This window comes from Salvelinus namaycush, chromosome 34 (assembly GCF_016432855.1).
Source record: "Salvelinus namaycush isolate Seneca chromosome 34, SaNama_1.0, whole genome shotgun sequence".
Taxonomy (NCBI): Eukaryota; Metazoa; Chordata; class Actinopteri; order Salmoniformes; family Salmonidae; genus Salvelinus; species Salvelinus namaycush.
The window spans coordinates 28,163,520-28,183,162 of NC_052340.1; the positions used below are offsets into that span (position 1 = coordinate 28,163,520).

Consider the following 19,643-nt stretch of genomic DNA (forward strand, 5'->3'; position numbering starts at 1 on the left):
GTCTGTTTGTGGCTTGACTGTTGGCTTGCACAATTCTTGCCATTCTCCTTCCACCTCATCAATGAGCTGTTTTCGCCCACAGGACTGCTGCTGACAATGTTTTTCGCACACTTTTCGAGTAAACCCTAGAACCTGTCGAGCTTGGAAAGCCCAGGAGGGCGGCAATTTCTGAGATGCTGGATCCGCTTTGCCTGGCACCGACGATCATACCACACTCAGTCACTTAGAATGGTTAAAACAAGTGACCTAACGTTCAATCGAAACTGAATGTCTCAATGCCTGCCTGCAGTGACCATGAACTCACTATCGGAGCGAACCATTTTCGTGAACAGGTGTATCTAATAAACTGTCCAGTGTGTGTGTGTGTGTGTAAAGTCCCCACTCCATCCTATTCAGTCATGCATCTTTGCCTTTTAAATTACTTGGATCCACACTGACACGAACCTCATCCCCAGGCTAATGTGCACTGAACCAGATTACATTGACACTAACAGTAGGAGCTAAAGTCTGGGCCGCAAAAAGATGATGTGAGAAAAAAAAATAGAATAGAATACTGTGTGCAGTTCACACAAACAAAACAAACTGAGACACCCCATCCAAATTTCCAAGTTTAATTGATAAAAATTTAAATGAGTGAAAAGAAAAAAAAACACCCACACACAGCATGGTTTGGCACAATACACCCCAAATCCTCTCAATACGCAGAGTCACAGAGGCACTTATCATTACACCATACTCCAATAGCACGCCAACTGTGAGCCTGGCAGTGTAGACACCTGAGGGGTGGGAATGGGGGGATGAGAGAAAGAAAGGATACCTTTTAGGAGGTGTTGGGTGAGCCAAATGTTAACTCTGTCCTCCCTACACTGAGACTCAGCATGGACGGTCCACAATCATGTTTTATAGTTCTTTTATTTAGACAACCCAAATAAAAGGCACATAAAAACATTGCGCATATGTTTACAATTATTCTTGACACATATGTATAAAAAAAAAAAAAAAAAAAAAATAGGAATGTTTACCTTTATGCTAATTAGAAAGCCTAGTCTTCGTATATACAAAATTACCGTTGTTAATGTTCTAATACAAAAAGATTTATAAAAATGTTTTTTTTTTTTTTCCTTGCATGTGTCTATCATAACTAACATGTCCTCTGAACTAAATGGTTTTGTACAAAGATATACATTCATCAGCCTTCACAGGGCTCCAAGAACTTCCAAATCATAAAGAAAATTGAGAAAGATCAGACTAACTTAACTCTTCCAAAAATCAAAGTTAAGCCCAAAACCATCATTGCGTTTAAAAAATGTAGTGTCATCGTAAACAAATTAAAAGCATTTGGTTAAAAAGAAACTGATGGTGCATAAGAGTAATGGCCCTTTATTAAAAACATTATTACAGAACATGTTTTCAAAATGTTTATAACGGTTTAGAATGTTGCTTACAAAACACTTAATTCAATGTAAACCATACTCCCCGCCCTCAAAAATGACAACATATCAATTTGGTTGAGGGGGCTGTCTAGCTCTTAGCCATCTGAACAGTTAAGGCTTCCTTCACAAAACAAGTCCATCACCATAGACATTATGGCATCTGTGAGAGCAGAGGCAGCGCCATTGAATTCTGAAATAGTACACCTTCTTCTACTTCTATGAGTTGGCAAACAAACTAAAAGGGTGCATACTGCCACCTGGAGTGTGTTGTTAGAACATGTATTAAGCCAAGGTAGGCGATTTACTGCCACCTGCAGTTATGGAATGTTTCCTCATGAGTATAATTCATTGGTTGATCCCACCTGATGACCTGGATAGAATTTGATCCTTCCTTAACCCTATAGGAAGTCCCACCCAGTTGACTTCTTCAAAAAGTCCTCAATGGCGCTGCCCATGCTAAAACAGGCTTTGGGCACTAGTGTTGTCGAAGTCTATGTCCATCACATCTAGAAGAGGAAGCAGAGGTGTGAAATAGTCTTGTTGTAAAGCAGTTCAGACACACTAGTTACGGCCACTGCGGAAGGCCAAATGACAAACAAACACGTACTTCAAAACTATTCTGTTTTTAGTGTTTTCTTTTAAAAAGTTGTCAAGTCTAATGACTATTTTTTTTACTCAACCCAAACTTGGACGAGCTCAGACGTCCACATGCAACATCGATGCGAGATCGATGGAAAGGGAATCCAATGCCAACAAGACCACAACTCCATACCAGATTAGAGTAATTCTCTTGGGGCACTGTGTTGGCATGCATGCAATACTAGCAAAGGCCTCATACATCTTGCCTTTCCCAAGACAGAGACACAGGGAAGGCGATGCCACTGACGAGGGCAGAAGTCTCTGAAGAACGTCCACGAGTTTGACATACAGCCTGATTTTGGGGCAATGGCTCACATCGGTGCCGTGCCGGCTACACGTGTTTCAAAGAGTTCCTGCCAGTTGAGAGGCCTGTGTACTGAACGTAGGCCTAGGCAACGCCAGTAGGCACTGGGCTGGAGAAGGCAGCAGCCCTGTGACCCCTGACCCATAATCTTTGACCATTCTAGAACACATGTAGTTGACACAGCCTCTCATCTCTGCTTCCATTCTCTTTCCGGGCATCATGGGCCCCAGCTGGCAGTTTTGGTTCTACAGTAATATAATAAAAGGACCTCAGGAGACAGAAAACTTTAAACTAACCTGGGAAGTAAACTATGGAAAAGTAGTCCAATGGACAGTCATATTGACATTGATAAAGTAATTACAGCCCTGACCTGTGTTGAAGGATATCTACTTTTATTAAATTTTTTGAAAGGCAAAGACAAAATAAAATAATTGTTGTAATATTTACAAAGAATGGGTATAAGGTCAACAAAGGTTGCGTGTTGACCTTAAATTGATCCTTTTACTCTCATCAAAAGACTGGGCTACTCTCAGCACAGTTCCTGAGTAGAAGTTCATACTTATAAGATCCTAAACCTGCAATAAAAAACTAAAAAAGAGAGGGGGATTAAATGGCCCTACCAAAACCTCTCCCAACATAACTATTTTCACAAAAAGTTTTAAAAGGTGAACTTTGGGACTGTTTTTTCAGCATAGTGTCTACTGCGCCACTAGGTGGCTCTGATAGCCTCTACATTAACGAGGCTCACAGCCAACACTACTCATTTTGATTCTTAATAATACTGCTGTTTTCAGGACAATAACTCGGGGATATGCTTTCAGTGCGAGACATTTCCTCCTTGTGTTCCTGTAACATTACCACTGTAATGTCCTCCGGCTACTTTATCAAGTCATCTAAAAATACACCTGACAACTATTCCAAAAACAAAACTAACAAACACCATGTATAGGTTTACAGTAACCAGCAGTGAGAATGTGACCATTTTCCATTGATGGCATCAGGACCTGGGAGAGCTCACCTTATACAGTCAAAGGCATTGACCTAAGATTGAACTGTTGAGCCTTTGATATTTTTCTCTCCAGAAAAATCACCATCCTGCAAAATGGTAGCCTTTGTCCCTTTTGCTGTACTTAACTCCTTACAAAGCATACAACTATTAAATACTGATTAGCAGGCTATAATAATAATAACAAAAGGAAAACTAATATAAAAACTATCTGCTCTGTAAGAGAGCATTTAAAAACATTAATACCAGCAATACATTTGTTACAGTTTCATTCCAATGCCAAATGTGCAGGTATGTTCTGACGCAAGAGGCGAGGCATAACTCGTTGTTTGTTTACGTCAGGCATCCACTTGGAGCATCATTCCAAAGCTCCATTCCTCCTTCCGAGACTTCACATGATTTCCAGGACTGTTCTCCTACCGGCAGTTAAAAGGTAATAAAATGCACCAGCATCTACAGGGGCTGGCCAGTCCACCTCTCATCATGCTGCATTCACAGCTGCTCCCACTGCAGCCAGACGGACAGACAGACGGGTACAGCGTCCAGCTAGCCCACCATACTACACCTCTGCTCTACTACAAGATCATCTATAGTACTCCTGGTAAGGAGGAAGGTCTGCTAAAGTAAGGGAGGAGGTGGTGGTTTGGGGGTAGAAGGAGAGAGGTGGGAGGGGTTGATAAAGAGATGCTAACCAGGGGCCAGGGAAGGGGTTACTACCAGGGAGGGGAGGAAGGCAGGACCTGGGAGAGAAAAGGCATGCTATCCATGGGCCGCATGGCGATGTTAAGCGGCCCGGTTATATTCATGGGCATCCCAGAGGTGATGGCCACAGGGTGGGCTATATTCATGGGCCCAGTGATGGTCACTGGGTGCTGCAGGTTGATTGGAGAGGTGATGTTGACCGTGCTGGTGGTGATGTTCATCTGGGCGGCGATGGTTACCGGGTTGCTGGCGTTGCCACGGTTCATGGCCGAGGTGATGGCGGCAGAGTTGGTGACGGGCGTCACCGAGCCGGAGTTGTGCACGTTGTTAGAGTCTGAGGAAAGACGAGGGAGGGAAGGAGCGAAAGAAAGACAGAATGAGCTGGGTGATCGTTCATTACAAACCATTTATGATAGCCCCAAGCTCCACAGGGTTAGAGGGGCCGAGGTTTGAGTCACTGCAACGGTCAACACACACATTAAAATGATTAGACATGATAAAACAAATGGTAGGATTCTTATGAACCTACCTTGAAAACGAGAGATGTCCATAAGGACTTGGAACGAGTTATTTAAGATCTCTCCTACCGTCAACTCACCTGAGGGGGCAATTCAAAAAGCAGGATCAATGTGCTAGCCAGCTAACTTTCAGCTAATATTCAGAAACACTTTTTTTCATACTATAGTCAACTTGAAATGGTATGGTATAATTAACTCAATGCTGTAAACAACCCATATTCCACTTAAACCTTCCGAGTTGTAATTTAAGGTTGATCAAAGTCATTTGGCTAGCTAACTTATTGATCCTGCTTAATGAAATAAAACCCTGATACCATAACACAGAAGCATCTGCAACGACTTGGTTGTAAAACAACTAGAACTACACACGCTAGGCTAGAAGACAGATCTGTAGTGGAAAATGGGCCACTTCAATGCATAAGTAAGTATACAGCTACAAATTTGGAGGGGTTGGGATTGGGATGGGTTTCGGCTTTAGCTACTAGATTACCTTTTCGTAGCCCTGAGTGGTGGTTCCACTGCCAGTCACTTAGCCCTATTCAGAGATACAGACAGATAGGGGTTACATTGATTGACAGGACTGATTGGGACAGGGCATCACTTGGTTCTGCGTGCCAGAAGGGCATAGGGGGACACAGGTCATTGGGTTAGATACACGAAGGGCTAATCATTTGGCCTTCTACCAAGTACTAAAATGTTTAATGCACGTCGTAGCTGGTGAGGACAGAAATAGATAGTTGTATAATGTATGCATATCCATTTTATTGGGTAAAATGATTAGGGTCTGCTGAACAATAGATTTTGCCCGTGCCATTTTAAAAAGTGATCAATCCTATGAAAAATTAATCAGAGTGATCTTATTCTTCCAAACTGGACTTCAACACCCATAAGTCAGTGGAGGTTTGAAAAAAACCAACAAGAGAGCAGATGTCATAAACCTCCATTTCAACAGCTGACAAACAAGATACCCACAGAGTCTGAAAACAGCATACAGACCCATCAACACTTAAGAGGATATTAAGTGTTTTCTTTGGTCGACTCGCATATCGCATTTGAATGACTTGTATTGCTGCACTAGTTTGCTATGAGCGTCAAATGAATTGAACGTCCAAAGCCCTTTAAATTTAGACCGTCTCCTACCAGATTTCTTGCTACACGCTATCCATTTCTTTCAGCAGAGATACTTGTCATCCCCACCACACATGTAAACAACTGGTAAACCAGACAGGGCTGTGGGTTGGCCCCAGCAAACTGACATTATGATATGAATCCCTGAATGAGTGGTAACACAGTCCTTGTCAGTTGTGGACTGTTGTGCAGTACATTTGAATCTCAAAGTCAATTTGTTGTGGTGCTGCACTGAAGGATATGAATGTCCATGAAAATGGCTAATATAAAGTTGGCCTATTCCTAATCATTCTTTATCCTGACCCAAATATATTGGAATAAAATACATACAGCCATGGGTCACTCTCCACTCCATGTCATGATTCTGAAGAAACTCTCGTATCAAAACAAGAGTATCTACTGGACAAATTCAGGTAGGCCCCCCTTCGTTTCATTCCATTTGCTTCCATTTAAGAAACGTTTAGCAACAGAATCGGCAGAATGAATACACCCCTGACAACATGCTTTGTGCCTGCCTATGATGTACAGGACACCACAGAACGACAATGCATGGGGTGCTTTCAGCATAAAGATAGGGACAGAATAAGTACCTAAAGTATTTTTTAAGAAAACAAATATAAGATTCAATACCTAGGTCTGGAGCACCCCAGGCTAGGTGTGGCTGAGGGGAGAGTGGGAAGGATGGAGGGAGTGGAGGAGGAGAGTGGGAGGCTGCCTGGCGTACCTTTATTACAGGGGTTGTTGAAGCTGGCCTGGCCGTGGGTCTTGAGGTGGCTGGTAATGTAGGCAGCGCTCAGCATCTTGCCACAGATGTTGCAGGTCACCTTGCCCTCATGTCGGATCATGTGGGAGCGCAGGCGGTCTTTGGTGGCGAAAGCAGAGGTGCAGGCCTGGGGTGGTATACAGGGACAATGACGGGGATATCAGATGAGATACAATCTGTATCAGGCTGTATCACAACCGGCCGTGATTGGGAGTCCCACAAGGTGGCGCACAATTGGCCCAGCATGGTCCGGGTTTGGCGGTCATTGTAAATAAGAATTTGTTCTTAACTGACTTACCTAGTTAAATAAATAAACAAAAATGTTAAAATTCACTGAATTAGTTTGTGTGTGTGTACACTGCAGACATGTCTGCAACTTGAAGACTCAGGAGAGATGACATATTTTACAATTGGGAGTTAGCGTAATAATCTCATCCTTAATCCAACAAACCAGGAGTGAATGTGCGGAACAGGAAAGTGACCATAAACAGGGAAGGTGGCATCCCGGAGGAGGATGCCTGGCTCCTTACCGTTACTTGGCATTTGAAGGGTCTCTCTGAGGAATGAACATGCTTCACATGACAGCTTAGATGGTCAGGCCTGCAGGAGGAGAGGACACAGAAGAACACATGCATTTTAAAACCTGGTATAATAGCTAAAACACTGGTACAGTTTAATCAATAACGCCATACACTGACAGTAGCTGGGGCTACTGTGTTGACACGTGATTCAATTAACAAAATGGGCCAACAAAGATTGCAGGCAAATTACAAATTCTCTGTGAACCCACAGTTATACCATAATAGTTCAATTATGTTAAATTTACTGTGGATGTTTTATTTATTAAATTAATGTTAGTCTCATGGCATCCATATCTGACCCATGGGCCACAGGCTATTAGAGCATCAATCCACTACTACACCCCTCCAAAATGCATTCCTTCCCCCAAAGTAATAATTGATGTTCTTGCAACAAGACCAGAGAGTTATTCAGTTGAGCCACACCAAAATCCAACTAGAACTTTTCAAAATCGAACTAGAACTCTATTCTACAACATCACAACAACAAAAAATCATCTGTTCTACAGTATACCCTGGAGAAGACAATTATCTGGCAACCACAGCCATCCATCTGTCGCTCAGTTCCCCTCCTCTGCCCTCACTAAGCCGCACTAGTGAAATGTAGCTATTGGACAAACGCAGCCAGAGAATTCCCCTCCAACAAAGGAGGAGAGTGTGGCTTGAAAATGTCTCTAAGGAGGTGGTTTCACACTAGCAGGCTTTTCGTGATGGCGAACAGGAGTCCAATCCCATCTCCTCAGGAGTGCAGTGGAGCTAAAAAGCTCATATCTCCCCTCCAACACAACACTCCTTCGTTAAAGAAGAGGGGAATAGCCTCTTTCAGGACTGCCAAGCATGAAAATGCACCTCTAGCCGCATAAGAGTAAAATGTGTTACTTTGCGCCAAGTCATATGGTTATGATACAATATCCTTCACTTCGCTAGTTGCTAATAATTTAGCTCAAGAACTTCACCGTTCACTGACAACTTAATGATGTCTGAAAGGGTTAGGTTGGGGGGGAAATAACAAAATACTCTCCAATATTGGAAAGAACAAAAGGGGAGGAGCTAAATCAATGATTAGAAATCAGACCAGTCAGTGAGTCAGAACACTACCATTGGCCTTGGGAGCTGCAGGAGTGACACTGGAGACCCATCTCTTCTGGTGCTGTCTGGCCCCTGCAGCATTCTCCCTGTCCCCTGCCGATATCCCTGAGAGGGGGGACACGAGGGACTACTATGTGACGCACGCAAAGGTCCAGATACTGTTTATATACATGGTGGGGCACTGCTTGCATGTCATGAGCCAGTACTATGGTCTGAACAGAAGCTGCGTGGGGCATCGGTAATCATGGCCAAGCTTCATAAAAGCTACACACAAACAAGATGTGGTCCAGAACAACAATTAAGGACATTGTCTCATAGGGTTACCATATAAATAGGCATTCTGGTATGTGATTTTAGGCATTCAAATTATACTCCACCTTGTTCTTTGATTGAGGAATTTCATTCAAAGTGGAAATTGTACATAACACCTTTTGGCTATGTGCATTAAAGCATCATTGTGGAAACATACTAGTATGCAAAGCAATGTTCCTAAATTTCTATCGATTGAGACTGATTAACCAGTCCAATTCAATTACATTCCAACACATGAGGATTTCCAAAATTCATCACACCTTTAAATTATGAGGCTACTGACCACTGAATATCAATTTCAAGTGGAATGTTTTTACCCAACCAAGCCTGCCATGGACTTGTATCATCCTCATATTAATCTAGGGCTACATTTGACATTGTTTTATGAGGCTGCACCTGTTGGATACTATCTGCCCTCTTGTAGTCCTTTATGCCTGTCAGTTAGGCTTCTTCTACATAAACGTTTCCGATTCTGAATTAAGACGACATTTGAAAAGTTCTAATATGGCCCTCTTGCTTTTTCCCCACAATCAGAAAATATATTTGGGGCCCATTAAAATGGAAGCAGTGAAAAAGAGACAACGGTAAGAAATATGTGAAATTCCAAAGAACCTTACACAAACTCTTTCTTAGAATGCATTATTAACAATTACAGTTCAACATGTACTATGGACAATAAACATTTTTTAAGTGGACTAAAGGGAAACTTGAGTAAGTTGAACTGCACCACGCACCTGGAGAAGCCCTTCCCACAGACAGAGCAGATGTAAGGTTTGTGAACGCCCCCGTCGTGTGAGCGCACGTGGTAGGTCATGCGGTCCTTTCTCTTGAAGCGCTGCTGGCAGATGGGGCACTCAAAGGGCTTCTCGTCTGAGTGGGACAGCTTGTGACGGTTCAGGTGGTAGACGTCACGGAAGGCCTTGCCACACATCTCACAGCCGTGGTTCTTCTTCACTGGCTTGGCAGGCTTCTTGGGCTGGCTCTGCTGCTGATGATGATGGTGCTGCTGTTGGTGCTGGTGCTGCTGGGGCACCATGGTGGGAGACATGATGCTGGAGCCCGTGGAGGCCGAGGTGGTTGCCGTGGTGAGGATGCCAGCGATGGTGGAGATGTAAGAGGGCTGGCCGCCGCTGTTCTCGCGCTGTGGCACTGTGGAGATCATGGGCACCATGGTGGGCGCCGTCTGTGTCTTCTTGGGACGAGACACCATCTTGACGCCCGTGTGGCAGGACTCGTGCCGTCTGAGATGGTAACTGTCCCGGAAGGCCTTGTTGCAGTAGCCGCAGATGAACGGTGTTTTGGACTTGGGCTCTTTCTTCACCACAACAACGGGACCACCGCCTCCTCCTCCGCCTCCCCCCGTCCCACTGGCCACATTGTCCTTGAGGAGCTCTGCGACGCTGACCGGGGGCTTCTGGTCCAAGAGGATGGGCATCACAGGTTTCTGGTCCACAGGTTCTGGTCCTCCTGACTGGAGGAGAGGCAGCAAGCTGTTCTGGGCCACCTGGTGCTGGTGATGCAGGGCTTCATTGGCCTGCTGGAAGGACAACACAAAGACAGCCATGCAGAAGCACATCAGTACACAGTCTACAGTGTCAGTCAGTCACACCCTCAAAGCTACTACAGCTGCATGTAGCAGAGAGAGAAAGTGAGAGAGACCTGTTTCTGACTGCTCCAGAGAGTTGAAACGGACTGCCTTGTCAGCAGAACTACCGCTGTTTCCAAGATAAGGATGACAGTAAAACAAAACTTCTAATTTTTCAAAGAATTGAGCAGAGTATGACAATTTGATTCACTTTTCTTATTTGAAGAGTCAATTTGGTTGTCAGCTTCCATTTACAGATGTTGTTGATGAATTTCATGAACGAAGCTATACTACTCAAAAGCTTTTCTGGTGATATCTAAGGGTAGCCTTGTGGGTGACGTTGAGGTTTGAGGCTCAAAAAGAGGTTGCTCAATTTATGCCATTATTCATTTAACTAGGCAAGTCAGTTAAAAACAAATTCTTATTTACAATTGACTTCCTACACCGGCCAAACCCCCGACAACGCTGGGCTAATTGTGCACCGCCCTATGGGACTCCCAATCACGGCCAGGTGTGATACAGCCTGGAATCGAACCAGGGTGTCTGTAGTGACGCCTCTAGCACTGAGATGCAGTGCCTTAGACAGCTGCGCCACTCGGGAGCCCCCCACAAAAATAAAAATTATTCCAAGTCTTCCCCTGTGCCATTCAGGCAGCCAAGTTACTACTACTACAACCCCAGCCCTGTCAGCATGAATGCTGCGTTCTAAGAGGAAGGACAGGCTTTAAAAAGAGGGACATCCATTAATTTACCAGAAATAGAAAGGGAGCCATTTCCAGCCAGGGCATCTGAGCCTCTCAGAAAAAACACAAGTGCAGCCCTGATGAATGTGGTGTGAGAAGAGGGTTAGGAGGGGAGAAGAGGGTTAGGAGGGGAGAAGAGGGTTAGGAGGGGAGAAGAGGGTTAGGAGGAGAGAAGAGGGTTATGAGGCAGCTGTTCAAGGTGCCATATAACTAATAAGACACAGGAGAGGATTTAAACTCTGAGATTTGAGCTCAGTGGGTGATGTAGTCAGTTATGTCGTGCCAGAATGACAAGAACAATATACAGTACACCTGACCAACTACATACATAGAATCGACAGGTTTGTTTCACTTTGTAGATTTACGCCTCTTGACCTTTTCACCACATCAAGTTTTATTTTTTTAAACTATGAAGACTAAATCTAGCATTGCACACCCAAAATATTCAACTCGAGATCTGCTCAAACGAATCCATCAAAGATACACAAATAACAGTCTGTCTAGACACACACACACAGCTCCCTGCCACTCAATAATCTAAATCTGTTGCATGTAAGCTGATCTTTTTTTCCTCCTCTACTGGTACAGCATCTAGCACGGGACAACCTGTGTGTTAGCTAACTATACCTAATAAAAAGCATTAGCTGGAGCACCCCCAGAGAACATTAAATAATGTAGTGCTGACTAACAGAGAACAAACTAATGTAGTGCTGACTAACAGAGAACATTAAATAATGTAGTGCTGACTAACAGAGAACATTAAATAATGTAGTGCTGACTAACAGAGAACATTAAATAATGTAGTGCTGACTAACAGAGAACATTAAATAATGTAGTGCTGACTAACAGAGAACATTAAATAATGTAGTGCTGACTAACAGAGAACATTAAATAATGTAGTGCTGACTAACAGAGAACATTAAATAATGTAGTGCTGACTAACAGAGAACATTAAATAATGTAGTGCTGACTAACAGAGAACATTAAATAATGTAGTGCTGACTAACAGAGAACATTAAATAATGTAGTGCTGACTAACAGAGAACAAACTAAAATAGAAAAAAATGGTTGCGCACACACACACACTCCCAGGAATTTATTGGGTAAAATACCAATGTTTCGGCATCACTGTGGGTCATTTGATTAGCTGTTCAGTAGTCTTATGGCTTGGGGGTAGAAGCGGTTAAGAAGCCTCTTGGACCTAGACAAGGTGCTCCAGTACCGCTTGCCGTGCGGTAGCAGAGAGAACAGTCTATGGACTAGGGTGGCTGGAGTCTTTGACAATGTTTAGGCCCTTCCTGACACCGCCTGGTACAGAGGTCCTGGATGGCAGGAAGCTTGGCCCCAGTGATGTACTGGGCCGTACGCACTACCCTCTGTAGGGCCTTGTTCGGCCTTCAACCTCAGTTGCCATACCAGGCAGTAATGCCACCAGTCTGAATGCTCTCGATGGTGCAGCTGTAGAACCTTTTGAGGATCTGGGGACCCATGCCAAATCTTTTGGCAAATTTACAATCGCTGGATTTGGTTTTGTCATGCCCTCTTCGACTGTCTTGGTGTGCTTGGACCATGTTGGCTGTTGGTGATGTGGACACCAAGGACCTTGAAGCTCTCAACCTGCTCCACTACAGCCCTGTCGATGAGAATGGGGGCGTGCTTGGTTCTCCTATTCCTGTAGTCCACAATGATATCCTTAGTCTTGACCATGTTGAGAGAGGTTGTTGTCCTGGCATCTGACCTCTTCCCTATAAGCCGTCTCGTCGTTGTTGGTGATCAGGCCTACCACTGTTGTGTCATCAGAAAACTTAATGATGGTGTTGGAGTCGTGCCGGGCCGTGCAGTCATGAGTGAACAGGGAGTACAGGAGGGGACAGAGCCCGCACCCCCGAGGGGCCCCCGTGTTCAGGATCTGAGTGGCTGAGGTGTTGTTACCTACCCTTACCACCTGGGGGAGGCCTATCAGGAAGTCCAGGATCCAGTTGTAGGGAGATATTTAGCTTAGTAATGAGCTTGGAGGTCACTATGGTATTGAACGCTGAGCTGTAGTCAATGAATAGCATTCTCACATTGGTATTCCTTTTGTCCAGGTGGGAAAGGCAGTGTGGAGTGCAATGAAGATTGCATCATCTGTGGATCTGTTGGGGCGGTATGCAAATTGGAGTGGGTCTAGGGTTTCTGGGATAATGGTGTTGATGTGAGCCATGACCAGCCTTTCAAAGCACTTCATGGCTACAGACCCGAGTGCTACAGGTAATTCAGGCAGGTTACCTTAGAATTCTTGGGCACAGGGACTATGGTGGTCTGCTTTAAACATGTTGGTATTACAGACTCAGACAGGGAGAGGTTGAAAATGTCAGTGAAGACATTTGCCAGTTGGTCAGCGCATGCTCGGAGTACACGTCCTGGTAATCCGTCTGGCCCTGCGGCCTTGTGAATGTTGACCTGTTTAAAGGTCTTACTCACATCGGCTACGGGGAGCGTGATCACACAGTCGTCCGGAATAGCTGATGCTCTCATGAATGTTTCAGTGTTACTTGCCTTGAAGCAAACATAGAAGTAGTTTAGGTCATCTGGTAGGCTCGTGTCACTGGGCAGCTCTCAGCTGTGCTTCACTTTGTAGTCTGTAATAGTTTGCAATCCCTGCCACATCCGACGAACGTCGGAGCCGGTGTAGTACGATTAGATCTTAGTCCTGTATTGATGCTTTGCCCGCTTGATGGTTCGTCGGAGGGCATAGCGGGATTCTTTATAAGCTTCTGGGTTAGAGTCCTGCTCCTTGAAAGCGGCAGATCTACCTTTTAGCTCAGTGTGGATGTCGCCTGTCATCCATGGCTTCTGGTTGGGGTATGTACGTACAGTCACTGTGGGGACGACATTGTCGATGCACTTACTGATGAAGCCAGTGACTGATGTGGTGTACTCCTCAATACCATCGGAAGAATCCTGGAACATATTGCAGTCTGTGCTAGCAAAACAGTCCTGTAGCTTAGCATCTGCTTCATCTGACCACTTTTTTATTGACCAAGTCACTGGTGCTTTCTGCTTTAATTTTTGCTTGTAAGCAGGAGTCAGGAGGATATAATTATGGTCAGATTTGCCAAATGGAGGGCGAGGGAAAGCTTTGTACTCATCTCTGTGTGTGGAGTAAAGGTGGTCTAGAGTTCTTTCCCTCTGGTTGCACATTTAACGTGCTGAAATGAGATAAAACGGACTTAAGTTCCCCTGCATTAAAGTCCCCAGCCACTAGGAGCACCACCTCTGGATGAGGGTTTTCCTGTTTGCTTATGGCGGAATACAGCTCATTGAATGTGGTCTTAGTGCCAGCATCGGTCTGTGGTGGTTTGTAGACAGCTACGAAGAATATAGATGAAACTACAGTTTATTATGAGATACTCTACCTCAGGCGAGCAAATGCTCGAGACTTCCTTAGATATCGTGCACCAGCTGTTGTATTCATGTCGTTCAGCCACGACTAAGTGAAACATAAGATATTACAGTTAATGTCCCGTTGGTAGGATATACGTGCTTTTAGTTCATCCAATTTATTATCCAGCGATTGTACGTTGGCCAACAGTACGGATAGCAAGGGCAGACTAGCCACTCGTCGGCGGATTCTTACAAGGCACCCTGATCTCTTTCCGCAATACCTCTTCAGTCTTTCTCCTGCGAATGACGGGGATGAGGGCCTGTTCGGGTGTCTGGAGTAAATCCCTCTTGTCCGACCCATTAAAGAGAAATTCTTAGTCAAGTTTAAGGTGAGTAATAGCTGTTCTGATTTCCAAAAGCTCTTTTTGGTCTTAAGACAGAGTAGCAGCAACATTATGTACAAAATAAGTTACCATTTTTTTTTTTTTTTAATTTATACATAGCATGGTTGGTTAAGAGCCCATAAAACAGCAGAAATCCCCTCTGGCGCCATCATTTATTTGATTTGGGGAGTGTACATACTGTCCAGAATGGTTGCTTTGACCAATTGGACAAGTTCAGGTAGTTTCTCATCTACTTCAACATTTCCTCCAATGTCATGCCTCCTGAACACGGTATCCATCTGCAATGACGAGCAGACCCTTTACTATTCAGTGCCGCTTTGAATGGCGATAACAGAACCTACTAATGCTAATTATTTGAAATGAAACTTGTGTTGTGTCTCAGTACGTGTTGTATAAGCAGCATGTTACATCTGCTATAAATATCCCTTTTGGAGCAATTTCACACCACCTTTATGTGGTGCTGTGGGTGCAGGCTGGTTGAGGCGTCAAACTCTCAAACTAATTACACACCCCCGAATCACATTCATCCCACTGGCTTATATAACCTACTACAACCATCAACCATACGTAAATAAAACATTACAACATTTAAATATTTCCTTTAAACACTAAATCAGGAAATGTTTCAATAATCACCTACTAATAATCATACACTACCCAAAATGTTGCTGATTGTCTATTGTTTTGCAGTGGTTGAAAAACATGTAGCAGTGTAATGAAAACTGACAAGATTGCAAAACAATTACCCAACACTGGTAGCTAATAGAGCAGTGTACAGAGGACATCTGCAGCTGCTGGCATTGTCCAATTGGTCACGGCAGCCCCCAAAGAATGGGTGGGGGGGCGGGGGGGTTTATGAATATTTTTGGTTGGTGCGTGAATAGAGTTTTACATTGTACCCAGCAACCTTACAACGGGCAAACCAAAGACACCACGATTGAAACGACCTTGTTATTTTCCGTAATCACCATAGGGCAGGGTTAAAGAGCTGACCCCTGGGCTTTCAGGTTCAGCCAAGCATCCCAATACGGTCAGCCAGGCAGGCAAGGGATGGGGTCTGAGCTGGGGGAGTCGGGAAAAATCCCAAATTGTGTTCCTTTTTCTTTATGCTCTTTTGTGGAGCCGTAGAGGACACAAATCCAAGCAGTGATGCACTTACGACCCTCAGGGGGGCCTTTGTGACACCAGTCCTGCCTGATTTGGGGATTCTGTTCAGCTGGCGTGCTTTGGGGAATGGGGGAAAAAGAGGGTGAAGTCACAGGGTGTCGAGTCCCCTTTTTATCCTCCGTCTGCACTGTAGTTGGATCCAGACTGGAATTCTTACCACCATTAGCATTTCTTCTAGCTGTGTGTGTGTGTCTGAGACAGCAAGGCTCTCAGACTCAGACGCATAGGGAGCTGAAGCCCGCTGTGCCTTCACGCTGCTCTGATGATTTTGATACAAATCCGCTCTGAAGGCTGAGGTCATTCCCAGATAAATAGTGTTGAAACGGAGTGGGGGCGTGGAAAACAAAACAAAAAAAACATAAAAGCAGCCTGTTCTGTTAATTCAGTCAGAGATGTGGGGCGGGGCTTTACAATGATGGAGAAGTATCTCATTGACCACAATGCTAATCTGTTTAGATATCAGACAAGGCCCCCAAGAACACAGCTTGCCATTTGCTCAGACAAGAAGTGCCTAATTTATTTTATGATCCCAGAAACAGTAATAGTTCAAATATATTGGTATTGCTTGTGTTCTCACAAAACTTGATAAACATACTCAGGCACCAACCTGCATGAGGGAAGCAACAAGATCTGAGTGTTAACCCTGAAACCAGGACTAAGACCTTGACTACATACTTTGTTCTACCTATGTTTTGAGGGCTTGGTTGGGGTCGTGTCATGTGCAGAAAAAAAAAATGTTCACAGGTTACAGGGATTTTACTGTGGAGGACATGAACTTACTCTGATCCCTGTGTAGTAGTCCCTACGTGGATTCCCTGGAACCATGGGACCTACAGAAGACTAATACAAAAGAAAAGGAAAATACTGGGCTTGTTAATAAAATGTTAACATTAACAGTAAAACAAAACCCTATTACGTATTGTCTTAGGGGAATCCTAAAATGTAGGTTTGTCCTAAAATAGTGAGACAAGAAATGAGTCATCTTCATCTGATTCAGGAGGATTACGAGAACACTATTATTGAGAACTGCATAGCTTGACAACCCCCCCCCCCCCCCCCCCCCCGCACCAAGCATAACTTCCGACGCTTACAGAACAGTAACAAGTGACGCACAGCCTCATTAGATGCTTTATCCAATCCAGCGAATCAAATGGAGCCTCCAAATAACAACTACTTAGTTTCCATTTTCCTCCACTGCTCCATCACACCAGCTTCAGGTATTTGTACCTTGTTAGCAACAAAATAAAACCATTATCAAGGGTCCTCGGCTCACGCCAATTAACTGGCAGTAGCTGCACCTCTCCAGCGCTGAGGGAACAGAACTAGGCCTACCACTACGGCTACAATATGATTAGGCGGAGTAGGGAAGAAAAAAAACAACTGGCAAGTGGTTTGAGGACATACATTTTCAACACTGGTGTTCACATTTGACCTGGGATTGGGACACTACGCAGTAGGCCATTTGAGATGTTGTGAATAAGGGTCTTCAAAAAGGTCCAATTCATCTAATAATTTAACTGACACTGCATTTTGTAATGCATCTTAGGTTGCCAGATAGATTGGACAGTAAAAGTTACATACATGTCCACTAGGAGAAATAGCCTGTTCCCCTTAAGCTAATGATCCACATTCCAGGAAAATAAACATAAAAGAGGATGTTTCAAATGTCTAGGCATACATATTCTGGATTCTTAAAATGCAATTCCCCCCAGGTGTGATGGAAAGAGAACCATTTTCAAGATCTAGCTGACACACGTGACTGTTGGTGGTTTAATTCCCAATGGTTATGTAATGTATACAATCAATGAATTTAGTGTATCTGGCAAGTTGACTGCTTTCATGTTTTCTTCCTCCAAAGGCACTTTATTTTTGGGGGGACTGCTACCCTATGTATAGTCATTGAACACGGGTGACTTTAATAAATGTTTACATGCTGTTTTACCCACTTCATATGTATATTAGCGGCAGGTAGCCTAGTGGTTAGAGCGTTGGGCCAGTAACCAAAAGGTTGCTGGATCAAATCCCCAAGGTAACAAGCTGTCCTTCTGCCCCTGAATAGGCCATCACTGTAAATAAGAATTTGTTCTTAACTGACTTGCCTAGTTAAATAAAAAATAATCTACTGTATTCTAGTCAGGGCTCCTCCTATATAACTATTGCTGTACACATATTTTCTACTCATATACTGTCCATCATATACATATATTCCACACTGACATAACTCGTCCTGATATTTCTTAATTCAGGGGTATTTGTGTATATTGTTAGGTACTGTTGGAGCTAGAAACACAAGCATTTCGCTGCACCTGCAATAACATCGGCAAAATATGTGTACAAGTTTTTATCAGATGTTTAATGTCTTGTTACAAGCACACATTAGTAAATACTACAACTCCTCTGCATGAACATAGTGCAACAAGAGGATAGGTTTTTACATAGACAACTTTTCACCTCGTGCCAGAGGGTAGGAAAAGCATTTTTGCAACTGATTAAGGTGCAAGTTGTGCATTGCTAAAAATGCTGTAACCATGTCCAGGAATTCTGAATATGTATAGATTGGATGGATATAGGTACTTAATAAAATGGTAAATGGCAAATACCATCCCTATTCCTGGATTTGCAATTTAAATCGCACCAAAGGCAGACAACTAAGGACGCGAATATCCTCCGCAAGCTGCCTAATAGAAATCTCAGACATAGGGCAGAGGGGTTACAAATGATCAGTAGTGCAAGAATTAGCTAGCATCTTGGCTGCAGATTACTGCATAGTTTGAATTCTTTCTCCAACCCGCGGTTACATATTTTGGGACGAGGAAAAGGGGGGAAATTTTAGAATCGGAAGTGCGGGGTATTCCCTCCTCGTGCCCAGCATGTATACGAGTGCGATTTGCTGAAAGCAGAACATCATTCAAATCCTATCAAAATGTGTCAACAAAATCACTGACTGCAAAATTTTTTTAAAAAAAACTGTTTTCATGCCACATTTACTCGCTAGCTAGCATGGCTCGCCGCTGGATGTGGATTGTTCTCGTTCTTTGAGGCTAACTACAACTAGCTGGCTAGCATCCTAACTAACCAACGCGCGGCCATGATCACTTGCTAGCTTGCTTAGTTTTTCTATTTAGCTAAATGGGGCCCATTCCAATTTATCCGGTATTTATAATAAACATGCATTAGCGGATTTTGATTAAAGTATGTATTAACACCAACAATCTACAAAAAACTGGGGGGGGGGCACCCAGATCGCCCCCCTCCCCTCTCTCTCTCTCTCTCTCTCTCTCTCTCTCTCTCTCTCTCTCTCGAGCGTCATCCATATACCTCACAGCTGGAAGTCTGGGATTGATGTAGTGAGCTAGCGAGCTAACGTTAGCTCTTTCAGCGGATTGCTCATAGGCTAGCCAATATTAGCTAACTAGCTAACGCTACCATTGTTTTGCTTGAATAGTTTTACTAGAAATCCACGTTTAAAATCACCATTAGCAACGGTGCATTAGACATCTAGTAACATTTAGATGTAGTTAATCAAATTTACCACTCTGATGACACTTACCTGGAATAAAAATGTACTCCAGCTCGGTTCCATTGCAACACTTAAAATCTGCAGGAAACCTAGACGGAATCTACAACAAAGCAGCTAAACATGGCAGCTGCTACAACTTCCGGTAACCCTCCGGGCTGAACCATTTCTAGTGGACGTTTATGGGACGTTAGAGATTTCTCAGAAATTAACATATTGTAAATTGGCTTGTATTAAAAATATGGTGGCTGTCAAATGTGTTTCTAATACGTATGTATTGGGAAACGATTGAATGGTATATGATGTGGCGCGTCAATCAACAATAAAATATGTTCGACATGGAACGTGTTCCCCCATTTGTCGTGCTTAACTAGTCCGTTAGAGCGCCT

The 19,643-nt window shown here is 43.8% G+C and overlaps 1 protein-coding gene across 4 annotated transcripts; it reads right to left on the minus strand.

Moving 5' to 3' along the window:
- Positions 1-1,072: 1,072 nt before the first annotated feature.
- LOC120028745 (vascular endothelial zinc finger 1-like) lies at positions 1,073-19,370 on the minus strand. Of its 4 annotated transcripts, XM_038973973.1 has the most exons (7): positions 19,288-19,370; positions 16,518-16,577; positions 9,207-10,009; positions 7,024-7,093; positions 6,455-6,620; positions 5,093-5,137; positions 1,073-4,418 (listed from the first exon to the last, which is right to left on the minus strand). In XM_038973973.1, exons 1-7 carry the CDS (start codon positions 19,318-19,320, stop codon positions 4,096-4,098), a joined length of 1,500 nt encoding a protein of 499 aa, XP_038829901.1. In that variant the 5' UTR covers positions 19,321-19,370; the 3' UTR covers positions 1,073-4,095. The 4 variants fall into 4 exon arrangements, with proteins under 4 accessions (XP_038829901.1, XP_038829903.1, XP_038829902.1 ...); XM_038973975.1 differs by lacking the exon at positions 16,518-16,577; XM_038973974.1 differs by lacking the exon at positions 5,093-5,137.
- Between the last annotated feature and the right edge of the window lie 273 nt (positions 19,371-19,643).